This window comes from Archocentrus centrarchus, chromosome 9, assembly GCF_007364275.1.
Source record: "Archocentrus centrarchus isolate MPI-CPG fArcCen1 chromosome 9, fArcCen1, whole genome shotgun sequence".
Classification (NCBI taxonomy): domain Eukaryota; kingdom Metazoa; phylum Chordata; class Actinopteri; order Cichliformes; family Cichlidae; genus Archocentrus; species Archocentrus centrarchus.
In genome coordinates, this window is record NC_044354.1 from 26,445,753 (window position 1) to 26,461,694 (window position 15,942).

At 41.0% G+C, this 15,942-nt stretch overlaps 1 protein-coding gene across 1 annotated transcript in view; it reads left to right on the forward strand.

Annotated features, from left to right (window-relative positions):
• The window catches only part of citb (citron rho-interacting serine/threonine kinase b), a 45,279-nt gene that overhangs the window by 14,268 nt on the left and 15,069 nt on the right, over nucleotides 1-15,942 (forward strand). The window contains exons 10-22 of the mRNA XM_030737479.1: nucleotides 1,281-1,406; nucleotides 4,297-4,392; nucleotides 4,627-4,743; nucleotides 4,961-5,070; nucleotides 5,307-5,481; nucleotides 6,247-6,444; nucleotides 6,551-6,604; nucleotides 9,028-9,225; nucleotides 13,774-13,967; nucleotides 14,692-14,827; nucleotides 14,916-15,020; nucleotides 15,279-15,419; nucleotides 15,725-15,844. Coding sequence (XP_030593339.1) covers nucleotides 1,281-1,406; nucleotides 4,297-4,392; nucleotides 4,627-4,743; nucleotides 4,961-5,070; nucleotides 5,307-5,481; nucleotides 6,247-6,444; nucleotides 6,551-6,604; nucleotides 9,028-9,225; nucleotides 13,774-13,967; nucleotides 14,692-14,827; nucleotides 14,916-15,020; nucleotides 15,279-15,419; nucleotides 15,725-15,844 — 1,770 coding nt within the window. The remainder of the gene's footprint in view (nucleotides 1-1,280; nucleotides 1,407-4,296; nucleotides 4,393-4,626; nucleotides 4,744-4,960; nucleotides 5,071-5,306; nucleotides 5,482-6,246; nucleotides 6,445-6,550; nucleotides 6,605-9,027; nucleotides 9,226-13,773; nucleotides 13,968-14,691; nucleotides 14,828-14,915; nucleotides 15,021-15,278; nucleotides 15,420-15,724; nucleotides 15,845-15,942) is intronic.

Genomic DNA, 15,942 nt, shown 5'->3' on the forward strand with positions numbered 1-15,942 from the left:
TGTAGATAAACTTTTGTGTTAAAAGACTTGAATAAAGAATAAAATGTGATAGAAGCACAAAAATGAATTCTGCAGAGCACAAAGAGTCAGTATGTTCCCTTATAAACATTTTTGCACAAACCTGTTGTGGATTGAATCATAGCTCCTCCTTGGTTTTCATGTGATTTTATTATTTCCCGGTTGTTGGATCTACCCCACTGTCCAATTTTTGTGAGTGACACAAAAGAAAAAAACTACACAAAAATGCCTGAGCTGATCAACCAATTTACATAGTTTAGTTTAGGGTCTTCCCTGAATGATTATATTTTTCTATAGATATTGCCTAAATTTCTGTTGTATCCAATATGTATGTTGTTAAGCTGCCTATTACGTTTTACTAATTGATTATCCACTGGCTTCGTTACTCCTGCCAGACAAACTTTCTTTGCACAGTTTTCTTCCAGGCCACATTCAGGTGACTGCCTTAATGTCTATTCTTTAAAAAAAACAAAAAAAACCCCAGAAATCAATAGTGTTTTAAGAGCCTTTTAGAAATCCTGCTTCAACATTTCAAGCATCTAAATCTGGATTGTTTTGGCAAAGTCCTTTAATGTAATTTACACGCCAATTTAGATTTTAAAAGCAAATAAGGACTGTCTGAACCTTTCTCTGCTCACTACATTGTGTAGACAAGCAGGTACCAGCAGCAAACCTTTCATCAGTTTCAGCATCATCTAGTAAGTGTCTTTCTGAGAGCACTAATCTAAGTCAAATGCAGTACTAGGTCACAGAACTGTTATGATAAATTCTGACATAAGAAGAACATTATGTATGCATTATGTATTTTTGCAGTGTCTAGAGTTTCATATAGATGCTTGATTTTTAGGGTCTTTTTTAGGGACTCTTCAGAGGCATCACTTCAAGCACTAAGCCATGCTGTTCTGTAAATAACAGGTTATAGACAGAGGAAAGAAAATAAGCAACAGGGTCAATATTATACAGCTTCGAAGATCTCTCACACCACCCAACATGAAGGCAAATGAGCTCTATGGAACTTCAGTTGGAAGGAACTTGAAATAATGAGATATAAACACCGTCGAGATGCATCACTAACAAGCCAACTGGGTGTGATTGCTATAGTATGTCGCCAATTCTATGATTGTGTATTGTGTCCAAATAACAACAACAACAACAAAAAAGCACTCTTTTGGACCATGGATTGTTTTAAACTGAGGATGCATTTTTAAGAAAAAAAATCACTAAGTTTTGTGCATAACCTTTGCTTGTTATGTGTTATGCAGGATGGTAGGAAGACTCTTGAGAACCAGGTGAAAAGGCTTGAGATTGTTGAGCGCCGGGAGGCTAAACTGAAGGATGAAATCCAGAGCAAGGGCCAGCAGATTCAGCAGATGGCAGATAAGATCCTGGTAACCCACCTTTCATCTGCATGTGTGAGAGATAAATACAATCATTGCAGAAGAAGTACACATTTACATGATAAATTATTCTATTATTTTTACATACACAGTGCACACACATACCACTTTTCTCATTTCTCTCAACCCCCTGAGAGCTGTGATACAACCACACAAGCACTTAAAATGACTTTAACTTAACAGACTGTGACTGATCAGATCTCTCTCACTTTCCTGATAGTTTTGTTGCACCTGTTAGGCTGGAACAAATTATTCCTTTATTACTGCAGTATCTGAGCTGTGTGCCCATGATGACCATAGACCAAACATAGCCACTCTCACATACAGAGCAAAGAGTAGGAAAACATCTCAAACAGAAAGTTTAGAGGAGTCTGAAGCATGAGCTTTTGATTCACGGGGATTACAGAGGTTTAAACATTTGGCAAGTTTAATTTGAGCATCCACCAGTGTAACAAAATATATACAGTCATGTGAAAAAATATTTCTACATAACTCTATGGAGTCGTGTGAAAAATTAACTAGCTAACTGTTTCCAAAGAAATTAATTCAATTCAATTCAATTTTATTTATATAGCGCCAAATCACAACAGTCGCCTCAAGGCGCTTTGTATTGTGGGTAAAGACCCTACAATAATACAGAGAAAACCCAACAGTCAAAAACGACCCCCTATGAGCAAGCACTTGGCGACAGTGGGAAGGAAAAACTCCCTTTTAACAGGAAGAAACCTCCAGCAGAACCAGGCTCAGGGAGGGGCAGTCATCTGCCGCAACCGGTTGGGCTGAGGGGAGAGAAAGACATGCTGTGGAAGAGAGCCAGAGATTAATAACAATTAATGATTAAATGCAGAGTGCAGTATAAACAAAGTAAATAATGTGAATGAAAAGAAACATTGCATTATGGGAACCCCCCCAGCAGCCTAGGCCTATAGCAGCATAACAAAGAGATGGTTCAGGGTCACCTGATCCAGCCCTAACTATAAGCTTGATCATAAAGGAAAGTTTTAAGCCTAATCTTAAAAATAGAGAGGGTGTCTGTCTCCCGAATCCAAGCTGGAAGCTGGTTCCACAGAAGAGGCGCCTGAAAGCTGAAGGCTCTGCCTCCCATTCTACTCTTAAGTATCCAAGGAACCACAAGTAAGCCAGCAGTCTGAGAGCGAAGTGCTCTATTGGGGTGATATGGTACTATGAGGTCTTTGAGATAAGATGGCGCCTGATTATTCAAGACCTTGTACTGTAGGTCAGGAGAAGGATTTTAAATTCTATTCTAGATTTAACAGGGAGCCAATGAAGAGAAGCCAATATGGGAGAAATCTGCTCTCTCTTTCTAGTCCCTGTCAGTACTCTAGCTGCAGCATTTTGAAACAGCTGAAGGCTTTTTAGGGAGCTTTTAGGACAGCCGGATAATAATGAATTACAATAATCCAGCCTAGAAGTAATAAATGCATGAATTAGCTTTTCAGCATCACTCCGAGAAAGGATGTTTCTAATTTTAGAAATATTGCGCAAATGCAAAAAAGCGGTCCTACATATTTGTTTAATATGTGCATTGAAATTAAGAGGGTAAGTAGCAGGCAGGAGCTGATACGTATTTGATTAACTGATAATCAACAAGTGTGAGCACCTCTATAAAAGGAGATGTTTTCATGGGTTTGGTAACACGGTGCCATAATATTCCCAGGAGTGGATGTCCCTGCAAATTCACCCCAAAGTCAGACCTTGCAGTGCTCAAAAAAACAGTATGTTAAATGTTGAACTTCATGACAGCAAAGTTAAAAAAAGACACGTATTGCCTGTTTAGAAGAGCTGTCAGTAGAAATGGTTTTTTAACCTAAAAATATCAGGGTTTACGTTTGCAAAATTGCATCTGAACAAATCACACATAAGATAAGACCAAAGATGATGTTTGGCTATAATGTACAGCATCACATTTGGTAAAAACTAAACGCAGTGTGGCAGCACAAATGCATCATAACAGTTGTCCAGCATGGTGGTGGAGGGGTGATGATCTGGGCTTGTTTCACAGCCGCAGGACCTGGGCACCGTGCAGTCACTGAGTCAACCATGAACTCCTCTGTATACCAAAGTATCCTAGAGACTATGTGAAGCCGTCTGTCCAACCGTTAAAGCCTGGCCATAATTGGGTCATGTACCAGGACAATGATACCATACACATCAGCAAATCTACAAGAGACTGGGCCAACACTCAGCCACAGTGATGCGAGAGACTGATATAGATTCCTTCAAGTTATTGCTGATGAAGGTAGAGCTATGAGTTATTAAATTATGTGTCCCAGACTTTTTCCCTGGACTCTAAGCATAACTTTCTAATTTCCTTTAACTTTAACTTTCTTTTTCATGTGGCTGTTTACATTAAACAAAGAGCCAAAAAGCTTCTCATTTTTCTTTGAATCAAAAGAGCTCATAGGAACTGACCTTCTGCAGCCTTGTGTGTGAGGTCCACTGGCTTGTAGGCCAAACCTATAAATAATAAAGACCAAGAAACAATAGATGAGACAAATAGAAGAAATTAGTGCACTGTAACACACTGCATTTTAACACTGGTCTTTCACCTATGGGGATCAAAAAAACATCTGTGTTGTTGGTACTGTAAGATGATGCCAGAGACCCCAATCAAACGGAGCAGAGCTAAATAAACATTTGTTATAATTATATCTCAAAACCCGATGAGGCACATCACCAGCAGGAACCATCACTGATTGTGATTAGGTGTTAATGATTTTGGAGTATGATGTATGTTTGTGATGAAATCCTTTATGCGTTAACTTTACACCAAAATATATAGGTAGGAAGTACTTATGGCTACTTCAGCCTATGTGACCATGATGACTGATGAAAGTAACCTATTTGTATCTTTGTGTAGGAGCTGGAGGAGAATCTGCGAGAGACCCAAGCCACGGCCCAGCGCCTGGATACTCATCTGAAACAGAAAGAGAAGCTCTATGAAGACAAGATCAAGGTTTGGCTCCTAAATACATGTACACGCTCACATATGCAGACACTTATTGGTGCAATGTAAAACACCAGGCAGAAATTCCCTAATAAACTTACTGGAAGTGCTCTGTGCAGTGTCTGGTGGCCATGCCTCAGCTGGGGTGCCTGGAAGAGCAACAATATGTCATATTCACATTCATGTTCTGCCCTGTTAAACAATATCCTGGTTATGGTTCTGTGGTTGCCTGGCATTGAGCAGGTGCTAGAGGCCCAGATGAAGGCGGACATGGCTGATAAGGAGATGCTGGAGTCCAGTCAGAGCAAATATGAGGAGGAGGTGCGGGAGAAGTGCAGCATCATCAGTGAACAGAAGGCGGTAAGAACTGACCAGCTTGGGAACAACTCTGTTTCAGGCGTATTTTAATATTTATCACACTGACATAGATTCCATGCTTGGAATAATTACAAAGTATAAAAATCACCCTTAATTTGATCCCATTTAAAGCTATGATGAGAAGATCAAACTAAACTCAAATTACTGTAATTAATTGTTTAATTAAATATAAGTTACAGCTTCCACAATTTCTTTTCAGACAATAAACGCTATGGACTCAAAAATGAACAGTCTGGAGCAGAGAATTGCTGAGCTGTCTGAGGCCAATAAACTGGCAGCTAACAGCAGTATCTATACCCAGAAAAACATGTAAGTACCACAACAGTAATCATTGTTATTGTGCGCCAAAGGAACAATGAAATACAAATCAAAGACTTTGTCTATCCAAGTGTAAGATTTTCCCTTTTTTGTGTGTGTGTGTGTGTGTGTGTGTGTATTATTTTGCAGCTTGTGCAAAATAATACCTGGAAGGTACCTAATTCTGACCTTGTGGGTGCTGCCCTCTATTTAACTTCCTTGCACATTGTGATGTTTTGTCTTGCCAGGAAAGCCCAAGAGGAGATGATCTCAGAGCTTCGCCAGCAGAAGTTCTACTTGGAGTCTCAAGCTGGGAAGCTGGAAGCTCAGAATGCCAAACTGGAAGAGCATCTAGAGAAAATGAGTCAGCAAGAGCAAAGCAATAAGAGCCGTGTGCTGGAGCTGGAAACCAGGCTTCGAGAGGTGAGGAGGCATTATAATGGTGCGGGATTCCTCTGTTGATAGATTGGCGGATATTCCAGCAGTGTGACAAGCGACTTTATTTGTATTTGCCATGTTGTCAGTCTATTTGTAACTTTATCGTCTGTTTCATACCAATCTTTTATTTCTCTGACTTATTTTGTATATACTAATATATATTAACTAAATTATAAAGTATTTGCACAGATATTTTTCTAAGCATAAGAGGCATCTTTAAATATTAAATAGATAAAGCTGAGCAGTAAACCTCTTCCATCTGTGCTGATCTGGTGCCATATAGTACAAACACACTGTGTCCCTGAGTGTATGTTGAGGAAATAATTATAGTGTAGTATATATATATATCGTGACCCCTTGTGGAAGCGGGTGGTGCATGTAAAATAGTTGTTTGATGATAATATATGGACTCTAGTTGCTAAGATGGATATTAAAAAGGTAAAGAGCATTTGATGTGCAATGCAGATTATGACAAATGTATGAAATAACACTGGGATCCAGTCGCATCATTCAGGATACATGAATTTTTCTGTACTGCTCCATGTTTCTCCATGTAGTTTGTAGTTTGAATTTCACTGGATTTTAAATTCAGATGTTACATAAAAAGTGGTGCTGGATGAATTGAGGCAGTCAGACACGTGTCAGGTGTACTGCTCTCATGCCTGTGTGAGGTCAGCATGTCTCTGACTGCTCTGGAGATGAATCGCTTCCTCCTCTTGAACTCGGTCCTCTTTTTGCCTGCCTTTGTAGATTGGGCTGGAGCATGAGGAACAAAAGCTGGAGATTAAGCGTCAGGTGACAGAGCTGACCCTTTCACTGCAAGAGCGTGAATCTCAGATCAGCAACCTGCAGGCAGCTCGCCACGCGCTGGAAAACCAACTACAGCAGGCCAAGACTGAGCTGGAGGAGACCACTGCAGAGGCTGAGGAGGAGATAACTGTGCTCAGAGTAAGAGAAATTGGAAGTCGAGGAGTACTGAGGATGTTGTCTCATTGATGTTGTGTAACGCAGGCAGTAAAATCTGTCCCTGTGTCTCTCCTGTCATTCCTCCTAGGCACACAGAGATGAGATACAACGCAAATATGACGCCTTGAGAGACAGCTGTGCGGTGAGCTGCTCACACCCTTATTTTTGTCTTTCACTCTTTACAGGAATAACAGCTCTTCTGGCATTGAACACCAGCTGAATCATCGCACTAGAAGTAGCCTCATTTCAGTCCATATGTTTCTGTCACTCTTGGATAAATTTAAATTTAAAATCATTTGACTCTGTGTCACTTTTAACACCTTCCCCACTTCATCACACTTGTCTTCCTTGTTGGTGCTCTTTATGGAAATCTAAAACTGACTGCATATTTAAGTATGAGCAGGGCTCCACCTTGTTTTCAAAATATTGTGTCTCTGATCAAAGTGAGGATACAGTTTTTGCAGTAACATTAGAGTAACTCTCATTTTCATGATACCACTGTGCACATTAACACAGGAACTAATTGAGCCTTCATTAACCAAAGTTAGCCCTGCTGGAGCAGAAAATGCTGGCTTCTGTTCAGTGATCAGTCTCATTTAACAGCTTCAAACGATGCAATTTTTTTCTTTTTATTAACCTTTTTCTTATTATGAACAAACATTACCCAGTAACACTTTGGCTTACTTATGGCTGGATTGATGGAGCCCTGGTGTCCCACTAAACCTTGAGAAATGATGTTGTCATGTTTATGGATTTAGGTACCTTTAAGTTTGCATATCTTGAACAAATACCAAACCCATCATAGTCTTCCTTTATCCCATTGCCCTACTTTTGAGATCCTCCCACTCGCAAACTGTTCAGAAAGCGACGGCCATAGATTCAGCTGGCCCGTATTCAGGCAAGGACAGCCAAATTCAGCAACAAGCAGAGCTTGAAATGCCAAACTATTTTTTGCGCTGCTGACTTGCAGTGTTGGTTTAGCCATTAATCTGTAGATCATTTGGGAGGAGAACAGGATATCTGGAAAACTGTGAGCCAAAGTGCCATTTAATTTAGCAAGGTCTCCCGGAAGTTATTAAGTCTTATGGTGTGCGTTTTGTGTTATGAGAGCATTGTAGCTACTAAGTACCGGATGTGGGACTTCATAATGCTTTTTACTGTCTTACTTTCTGTTTTAAAAATTTATATTTACTCTAAATATGATGGCCCTTGAAAGAGGTGCTCTGAGGTTTACAGCATTCCTGTATAACTTCTCTTTTTTTAAGATTGTACTTAGCAATATGTAAAAAAAAAAAGTGTAGAAAATCTATATTATTGCATTATAGATGAAGCTAACGTGGGTTACATAGTACTGTAGGTGATGTTTTAAATTGATGAGTGTTTTACACAGTTTGTTACCGGCAAATTCATTGGATCTGTTTATATATTGCATATATATATATCAGCATCACATTTTCACTCTGTAGCATTTGTGTTGCTTATGAAAGAAAGATCTTCCTGTGTTTTGTACCACAGGTACACAGTAAATGTTATGATAATTTTAATCAGTGATGGTGTGCGACAGCCACAGATGTCACAATCAGCACTGAGCAATTTGTATTCAGCAGCGTTGAGGATGCAGAGCTCTAGATGTGATTTAGCTTAGGTCTTCAAGTTACTCTATGGATTGGGTTGACAGATGAGTGGAATAAATATAGAGGCTTGCCAGATCACCACTGCACTCATTCCACTGTTGACTTCTTGCCCCGCCTTAAGAATTTAGTTGCTGCTGTCAGTCCCCTGCCTAAAGGGAGCAGGAGCACTGAGTCAGTACGGAACAGGCAGCTAATTTATGTACTTAAAAGCTTTGCCTCTTCCCCCCTGCCACCTTGAAGTTCTGTGTGGTACCCCTGTTCCCAGAAGAGTTGAGAATAAGGGGCTTTTAACAGACAGCCTCATCAGTTTCTAACCCTGGTTTCCGTACAGTGTGTACTGTAGTCATGGCTGATTAAGGGAACAGACTGATGCTGATGAAATGATTATTCTCGTTCTGAATGCTACTCGGGTTAAACAAGCAGCATAGAAAAATGATTACTGCATTACATCACTAACCCAGATATCTGCATCATGTAATCATGCAGCAGTAGAGTTTAGATTGTGTGGGGTGTTGGGTCAGCTTTTTGTGTGGAGGAGCAACGAGCAACAAAACTTTTTCTTCAGTCTAAATTGTAAAATTTACATTTTTGTTGTTTTTCCTGAACATCCGTTTTGATAGAACAGGAATTCTGCTTTTACAGAAGGCAGCACAGTGGGAATAAATACAGTTGGGAAAACAATACTAACAGTAACAATTATCCATATCCAGAACTTTTCCCACTACAGACAGGCTGGTCAGTGGACAGCTGTGTTCTGCCTGTAGAAGTGTGCAGAACGTTTGGAGTTCAGGCATTTTTAAGGAGGAATGAGCAATAAAATGCTTTGATCACAGAAAATCTTTTTTTGGTTGGTACTTTTGGTTGCAGATGGATACTGTATATATATTCAGCCCTTTTAATCTGAAGTCTGAATGTTCTGTTTATTCTGTAGGTGATCACAGACCTGGAGGAACAGTTGACAACGCTGACTCAGGAGAATGCAGAGCTTAACCGTCAGAACTTCTACTTGTCCAAGCAGCTGGACGAGGCCTCCGATGAGAGAGAAGATCGGCTGCAGCTCAGCCAGGATGTGGACAGGTTGCGTCGGGAGGTGGCTGACCGTGAAATGCACCTTAACAACCAGAAACAGGTACTGACTTCTGCTGATCGTGTTCTGGTTATGAGTATATACCTTATATAGATGTAAGTCTTTTTTATTTGTTTCTGGATGAATTGAAAAAGAAACATCACAATGAGGATAGAACTTGACTTATTTTCATAGCTTAAATTAGAATTAGGTTTAAGTAAGGCTAAAGGTTTGGAACTTGGTTGTGTTCACACACAAACACACACATGCGTTTTGTGAAAAGTGAACAAAAGCAGAAACTTAATTATAAGAAAGGGCCACATTTAAAATTAGTTGAATGGGCTATTTTAATCAGTCAACAGGCATTGTTCTGATTAATTAGGGTTTTACTAGCTTGGAATTGACCTTCAGAGGGTCACTACACAGGCCATTCGTGTGATCGTGTGTAGCATCCCCTCTGCATTTAGAAACAGTCTGTAAACATTTGGGAACTGAGGAGAGCAGCTGCGGGACTTTTGGGAGAGGATGGTGTCCCATTCTTGTCTGATAGAGGATTCTAGCTACTCAACAGTCCTGTGTCTTCTTTGTTGTAGATTTTCTTTCATGATATACAAAATATTTTCAGTTGGTGAAAGGTCTGGACTGCAGGCAGGCAAGTTCGGCACCCAGACTCTTCTACTACGAAGCCGTGCTGCTGTATTAGCTAAACTATGTGGTTTATCGTGTTGCTGAAATATGCAAGGGCTTCCCTGACAAGACGTCATCTGGATGGAAGCATATGTTGCCCTCAAACCAGTATGCAGCTTTCAGCTATGATTGTGCCTTTCTAGATTTGCAAAGGCCTAGGCACGGGATGCACCCCCATCCCATCAACTGAGGGGGTGATAGCAAGTCGGATAGTCCCTCTCTTTAGTCCAGAGGATGAGGTATCCATGTTTTCCAAAAAGAACTTCAAATTTGGATTCATCTGACCACAGAACAGTTTGCTACTTTGCCTCAGTTCATTTTAAACGGGCTTAGCCTTTATGAGATTTCCACGACAGAATCATGCCTGTTTTTAATGCAGTGCTGAGAGAGGGCCTGTTGATTTTTGGACTTGTCCCTTGCCCACAGAGATTTCTCCAGATTCTCTGAAGCTTTTGATTATGTGATATACTGTAGATGATGAGATATTTATAAGCAATTGTTACACAAAAAACCTGTAGATGCAGTTTTTTGCAGATTGGTGAACCTCTCCCAATCTTTACTTCTGAGAAACTCTAAGATGCTCTTTATGTACGCAGTCATGTTAATGACCCATTGCCACTAATTAACCTAATTAGTTACAAAATATTCATTTAGATGTTTCCTTTTGCTATCATTTACTTTTCCAACCTTTTGTTTCCCCAGTCCCAGCTTTTTTGAGATGAGTCACTGACATCAAATTCAAAACTAGTTCATATTTTTCATGAAACAGTAAAATGTCTCAGTTTAAACCTTTGATGTTATCTATTTTCTGTTGTGAAGAAACTATGGGTTTATGAGATTTGCAAATCACTGCATTCTGTTTTCATTTACCTTTAACTCAGCGTCCCAACATTTTTGGAATTTGGTTTGTAAAATTCCTGCTAAGAAAGCTGACTAAAGAAAATGATTTTATTACAACATTAAAAAAGACTTAAATGATGCAGCAGGCCGGTCCATTTTGCCAAAATTTCACTGCAGCAACTCAAAATGCTACTCAGTAGTTTGTATGGCCCCCACATGCTTGTTTGCATGCCTGACCATGTTGAGGCATGTTCCTAATGAGACAATGGATGGTGTCCTGGACCAGTATCACTGAGCTCCTGGGCACTCTGAGGTGCAACCTTGCAGCATCGGATAAAAATAATGTTCCAGAGGTGTTCTATTGGATTTAGGTCAGGTAAACATGGGGGCCAGTCAGTGGTACTGTGTCAGTATCTTTGTCCTCCAGGAACTGCCTGCATACTCTTGCCACATGAGGCCAGGCATTGTCACGCACCAGGAGAAACCCAGGACTGACAGTGGGTCCAAGGATTTCATCCTGATTCCTAATGGTAGTCAGGGTGCGGTTGCCTAGCCTTTAAAGGTCTGTGCGTCCCTCCATGGATATGCCTCCCCAGACCATCACTGACCCACCACCAAATCGGTCATGCTGAACGACGTTAAAAGGCAGCATAATGTTCTCCATGGCTTCTCCAGACCCTTTCATGCGCTCAGGGTGATCCTGCTCTCATCTGTGAAAAACACAGGGGTCCATTGGTGGACCTGCCAATTCTGGTATTCTATGGCCAATGCCAATCAGGCTCCACGGTGCTGAGCAGTGAGGATAGGGCCCACTAGAGGACATCGGGCCCTCAGCCCACTCATGAAGTCTGTTTCTGATTGTTTGGTCAGAGACATTCACACCAGTGACCTGCTGGAGGTCATTTTGTAGGGTTCTGGCAGTGCTCGTCCTGTTCTTCCTTGCACAAAGGAGCAGATACCAGTTCTACTGATGGGCTAAAGACCTTCTACAGCCCTGTCCAGCTGTCCCAGAGTAACTGCCTGTCTCCTGGAATCTCTTCCATGCTCTTGAGACTGTGCTGGGCGACACAGCAAACCTTCTGGCAATGGTATGTATTGATGTGCCATCCTGGAGGAGTTGGACTACCTGTGCAACCTCTGTAAGGTCCATTTATGACCTCATGCTACCATTAGTGACAGTGAGTTCATGCTGTACTCTGATTAAAAAGTGTTCCTTTCATTTTTTGAGCAGTGTTTTTACCAACAGATTTATTTATATTTGAGAGCCTTTTCAAAACTAGTGAAATTCTTCTGACACTGAATTTTCAGCTCAAAAGCAAAATTCAGGCAGGTAAAAAAATCAAACAGCCCTTTACTTAGATCAGGCAAGTTCAGCAATAGGCAGGCAGTCAAAGAAGGTATGAGCAACAGCTGAAGAGCAGGCAGGCAAAAATACATATACACACAAGAACACTGTAGTAAGCACAGTGGAACACTACACAACAATAAAATGACATCCAGATCCAAAATGAAAATAGATTTTACTGCAACTCAAGAATAAGAATCAGATAAGTGAGAAAGAAAAACGTAGGCAGGGGTGGCACATGGTTTAAATAACAGTTTGAATTCTCAAACCGTAACAGATAAACAGTGCAGTCTGCATTCATTTTTTTCATTCTCTAACATCTTGTATGGGTGGTCAGTCAGTCAGTCAGCATATAAACACACAAAGAGCTGACATCTGAAACCAGCATTTACCACTCAGCCAGCATGTCACCACTATTGTGCAGCAGTTGTCAAGTTCCTGCATGAAAGTTGAAATCTGAGAGAAAACATCATTTTCTGTTGTATTCATTCCTCTTATTCAAGTTTCTTCACCCTGCCCACTTCCCACTCACAGTCAGACAGGAGCGTTTCACTTACACTCGCATTATTTGATATCTCCACAGCACCTGTGACAGGTGACCTAGACATCTCTTCCACCTCTGAGAGTGCCAAGTGTAACTCAGGCAGCCGAAAAGCTGGAATAATTTTATTATTGTTATATGTTGTAGTCTCAATGCAGTGAGAAAGAGAGAGGGAGAGCGCAAGAGAGAGAGAGGAGGCTGTGTGATGGTGCGCTGCCCCTGTGGGAGGATTTGTGTGTGGGTGTCCAGTAGCGCTCTCAGTCCTGCTGGTTGTGTAACCAGCGATGGAAGTCATAGATGAGGGATGGGGTGGTGTGTGGGAGGGAGGGATGTGTCATCCCCATCACTCCCAGGTCGTGTCAGCTGTGGAAGCAGTGGACTTCAGAGGGCCGTGGTGTTGCTGCGGCACCGGCAGAGGCTATATTTGTCTCCCCATGCTTTGTCTAAAGAAGTCTATTGTAAGACGTTAAACATGGCACTTTGTGTAGGCCTTGTGAAAAACACAGAAAAACATTCTGAGCCATAAAAATAACTCCACACAAATACTTGCAGTTTAGGGGTTATTATTTAAACTGAAGGTTCACATAGTCATAGTCATTTACATGGTTCGTTAGTTTTCAGACTCCAGACATCAAGGGCTCCTTGTGAGCCACTGACTTTAGAATTGTGATTTATTTTAAACAGGTACTAATACAATATAATACAATATGATCATAGTTTGTGAATTTGAAGGCCACTTATTTTGCTCACTTTGAGTTTGGTATTATTGCTTTGCATGTCCCACAGTTCAAATAATCTTCATTTATCTTAAACTGGGCCTTGGTGCAGCCCCTCGGTTAATCCTGGAACAAGCGTTCTTTTGATTGGCAGCCTCGCGTAAACAGAAAGTTTGAACAGCAGCTGGGCAGGGCTTCTGCACTCAAAAACAAGAACTGAGTGCCTGAGATGAACATTTTAGAGATATCCCCTGTCTATGACCTCATACAGATGGAAAAAACAATCTGAAACTGAGCATTTACATCAGTCTGAAGCCTCAGCTGTGCCTTGTAGCGACAATTTGTACTCACGCTGACTTCATTGTTTAAATGTTTACCATGTTTAATATGAGAATACACCACTGTAACAGTACGTGCAAAAAAGAAAAGAAAAAATGAAGGAAAAGGATCAAACATTTGAATTCTCATCTGTTTTGCACCAGAATCTTGAGACATTGAAGACCACGTGCACCATGCTGGAGGAGCAGGTTATGGAGCTGGAGACTCTGAATGATGAACTGCTGGAGAAGGAGAGACAATGGGACGCCTGGAGGGCCACACTGGAGGACGAGAAGAACCAGGCTGAGAGGAGGACCAGAGAGATCCAGAGACTCCTAGACACTGAAAAACAGAATAGGTGACCCACAAATTGCATCGCTATGACTCTGTGGCTGTTACACTGAATCGCACCCTTAACAGCCAAAAAGTTTTCCTTACTGTTCTGGGTCCATTGTGCTGGTAGTTTTCTTATTACTATGAAAACATGCAAGCAATAACAGCACATTAACGTATATAAAATACACCTGTAATTAACTGATTGCTTTCAAAGAAATGTTAGCATCTTCATTTCTGCACATTGCTATGGTTCGGTTATATAATCTTGCCACAAGACCTTTAAGGAAGGCTTATGAGTTTATTTTTTCATCAGCAGAGAAAAACTATTTTTGCTCTAAACGTTTCTTTTGCTGTCAGTGTTGGATAAGGCTCCCTTCGCCTACACACACCGAATTCAACAGGTTTTGCCGTGTTGTTGTCTAGGGTTTTTCAAAAGGCATTCTAGGCAAAATATGAAATGATTTTTCTGAGTTGACTAAGACAGCGGAAGGTAATGAAAATTAGGTATACTAAAAGCATCATAAAACCCAAATTACATTTTTAATGGTGTGGTTTTCTTTAACCACACACACAGTATGGGTGCAAGACTACTACAAAAAGAGGAACATGCACACTGGTTTGTGAAAAGAACTTTATTCAATCTGAAATAATAACTGTGTGTCACTTACAACGAGCCTGTAGACACATAACAGATGAACTTATGCCTTTGATAACTGGTGTAAATAGAGGTCTTCTCTTCACTCCAGGCTCCGTGCAGAGCAGCGCAGCACTGAGTCTCGTCAGGCTGTGGAACAAGCAGTTAAAGAGCACAAAGCTGAGATCCTGGCCCTACAGCAGGCCCTCAAAGACCAGAAACTCAAAGCTGAGAGCCTTGCAGACACTGTAAGCATTTTCACACTACTGAATAACATCTGTTAAGTTTTGTTTGGTTAGCAGATGTCACAGCAAACTCTTCCTCTTCATTCCTCAGCTGAATGATCTGGAGAAGAAGCATGCCATGCTGGAGATGAATGCCCGCAGTTTGCAGCAAAAGCTGGAGAGTGAGAGGGAACTGAAGCAGAGGCTGCTGGAAGAGGTGCAGCATTTCCATTATTTTTCTAGAGCCATGTTTTCGTTCATGAATTTGGGTACAAATTTCTGATGTTTACACCTTTATTGCAAACATAATTTCAGCATTTGAAAATAAATTAGTTTTACTTTTTGTAAAGTCATAGTAGTAATAAATATGAAACCATGCTGATGAGTGATCAGTGAAAGAAATCAGTTGTAAGAAGTGTATGTGGCTTAGTAAAGACAGTCAGGTGGTGATGTAAAAGCTGCTTTACCTCCACAGCAAGAGAAGCTGCAACAGCAGATGGATGCCCAGAAGACCCACATATTTCGTCTGACCCAGGGACTGCAGGATGCTTTGGACCAGACTGACTTGCTGAAAACTGAGAGGACTGACCTGGAATACCAGCTGGAGAACATCCAGGTGCTGCTACACACACATACATACACACACCTACTAAAGAAAACCAAAAAAAAGCCATAAGGAATTATGTGGTGGTTGAGTTATAAGTCACTGCAGGTACATGTACGTTGCTGGACTGTCATTTTCAGTCTTGTTTCTCCCCCACTGTTCTGCCAAATAACTGCATACATGAACTCCCTGCACACACACTATTTGTTTTACCCCACAGCACACAACTCCCTCCCTTCCTTTCTGTCTCTGTCAACCTCTCTGTATGAAGTGAAGTACTTGAGGAGAAATTCATGGCAGTAGTGATGTTCACTTAGCTCCACCTGCAGGCTGTATACTCTCATGAGAAGGTGAAAATGGAGGGGACCATTACCCAGCAGACCAAGCTCATAGACTTCCTCCAGGCCCAGGCGCACGGTGGCTCCAAGAAGAAAAAGGTCAGATGGGATTATATATCCATGTGTTATAATTTCTCATCATTTTCATTCTTTTCATTTATTTCTGGGCTAATTTTTTGTGTTTGCTTGTGTATCTC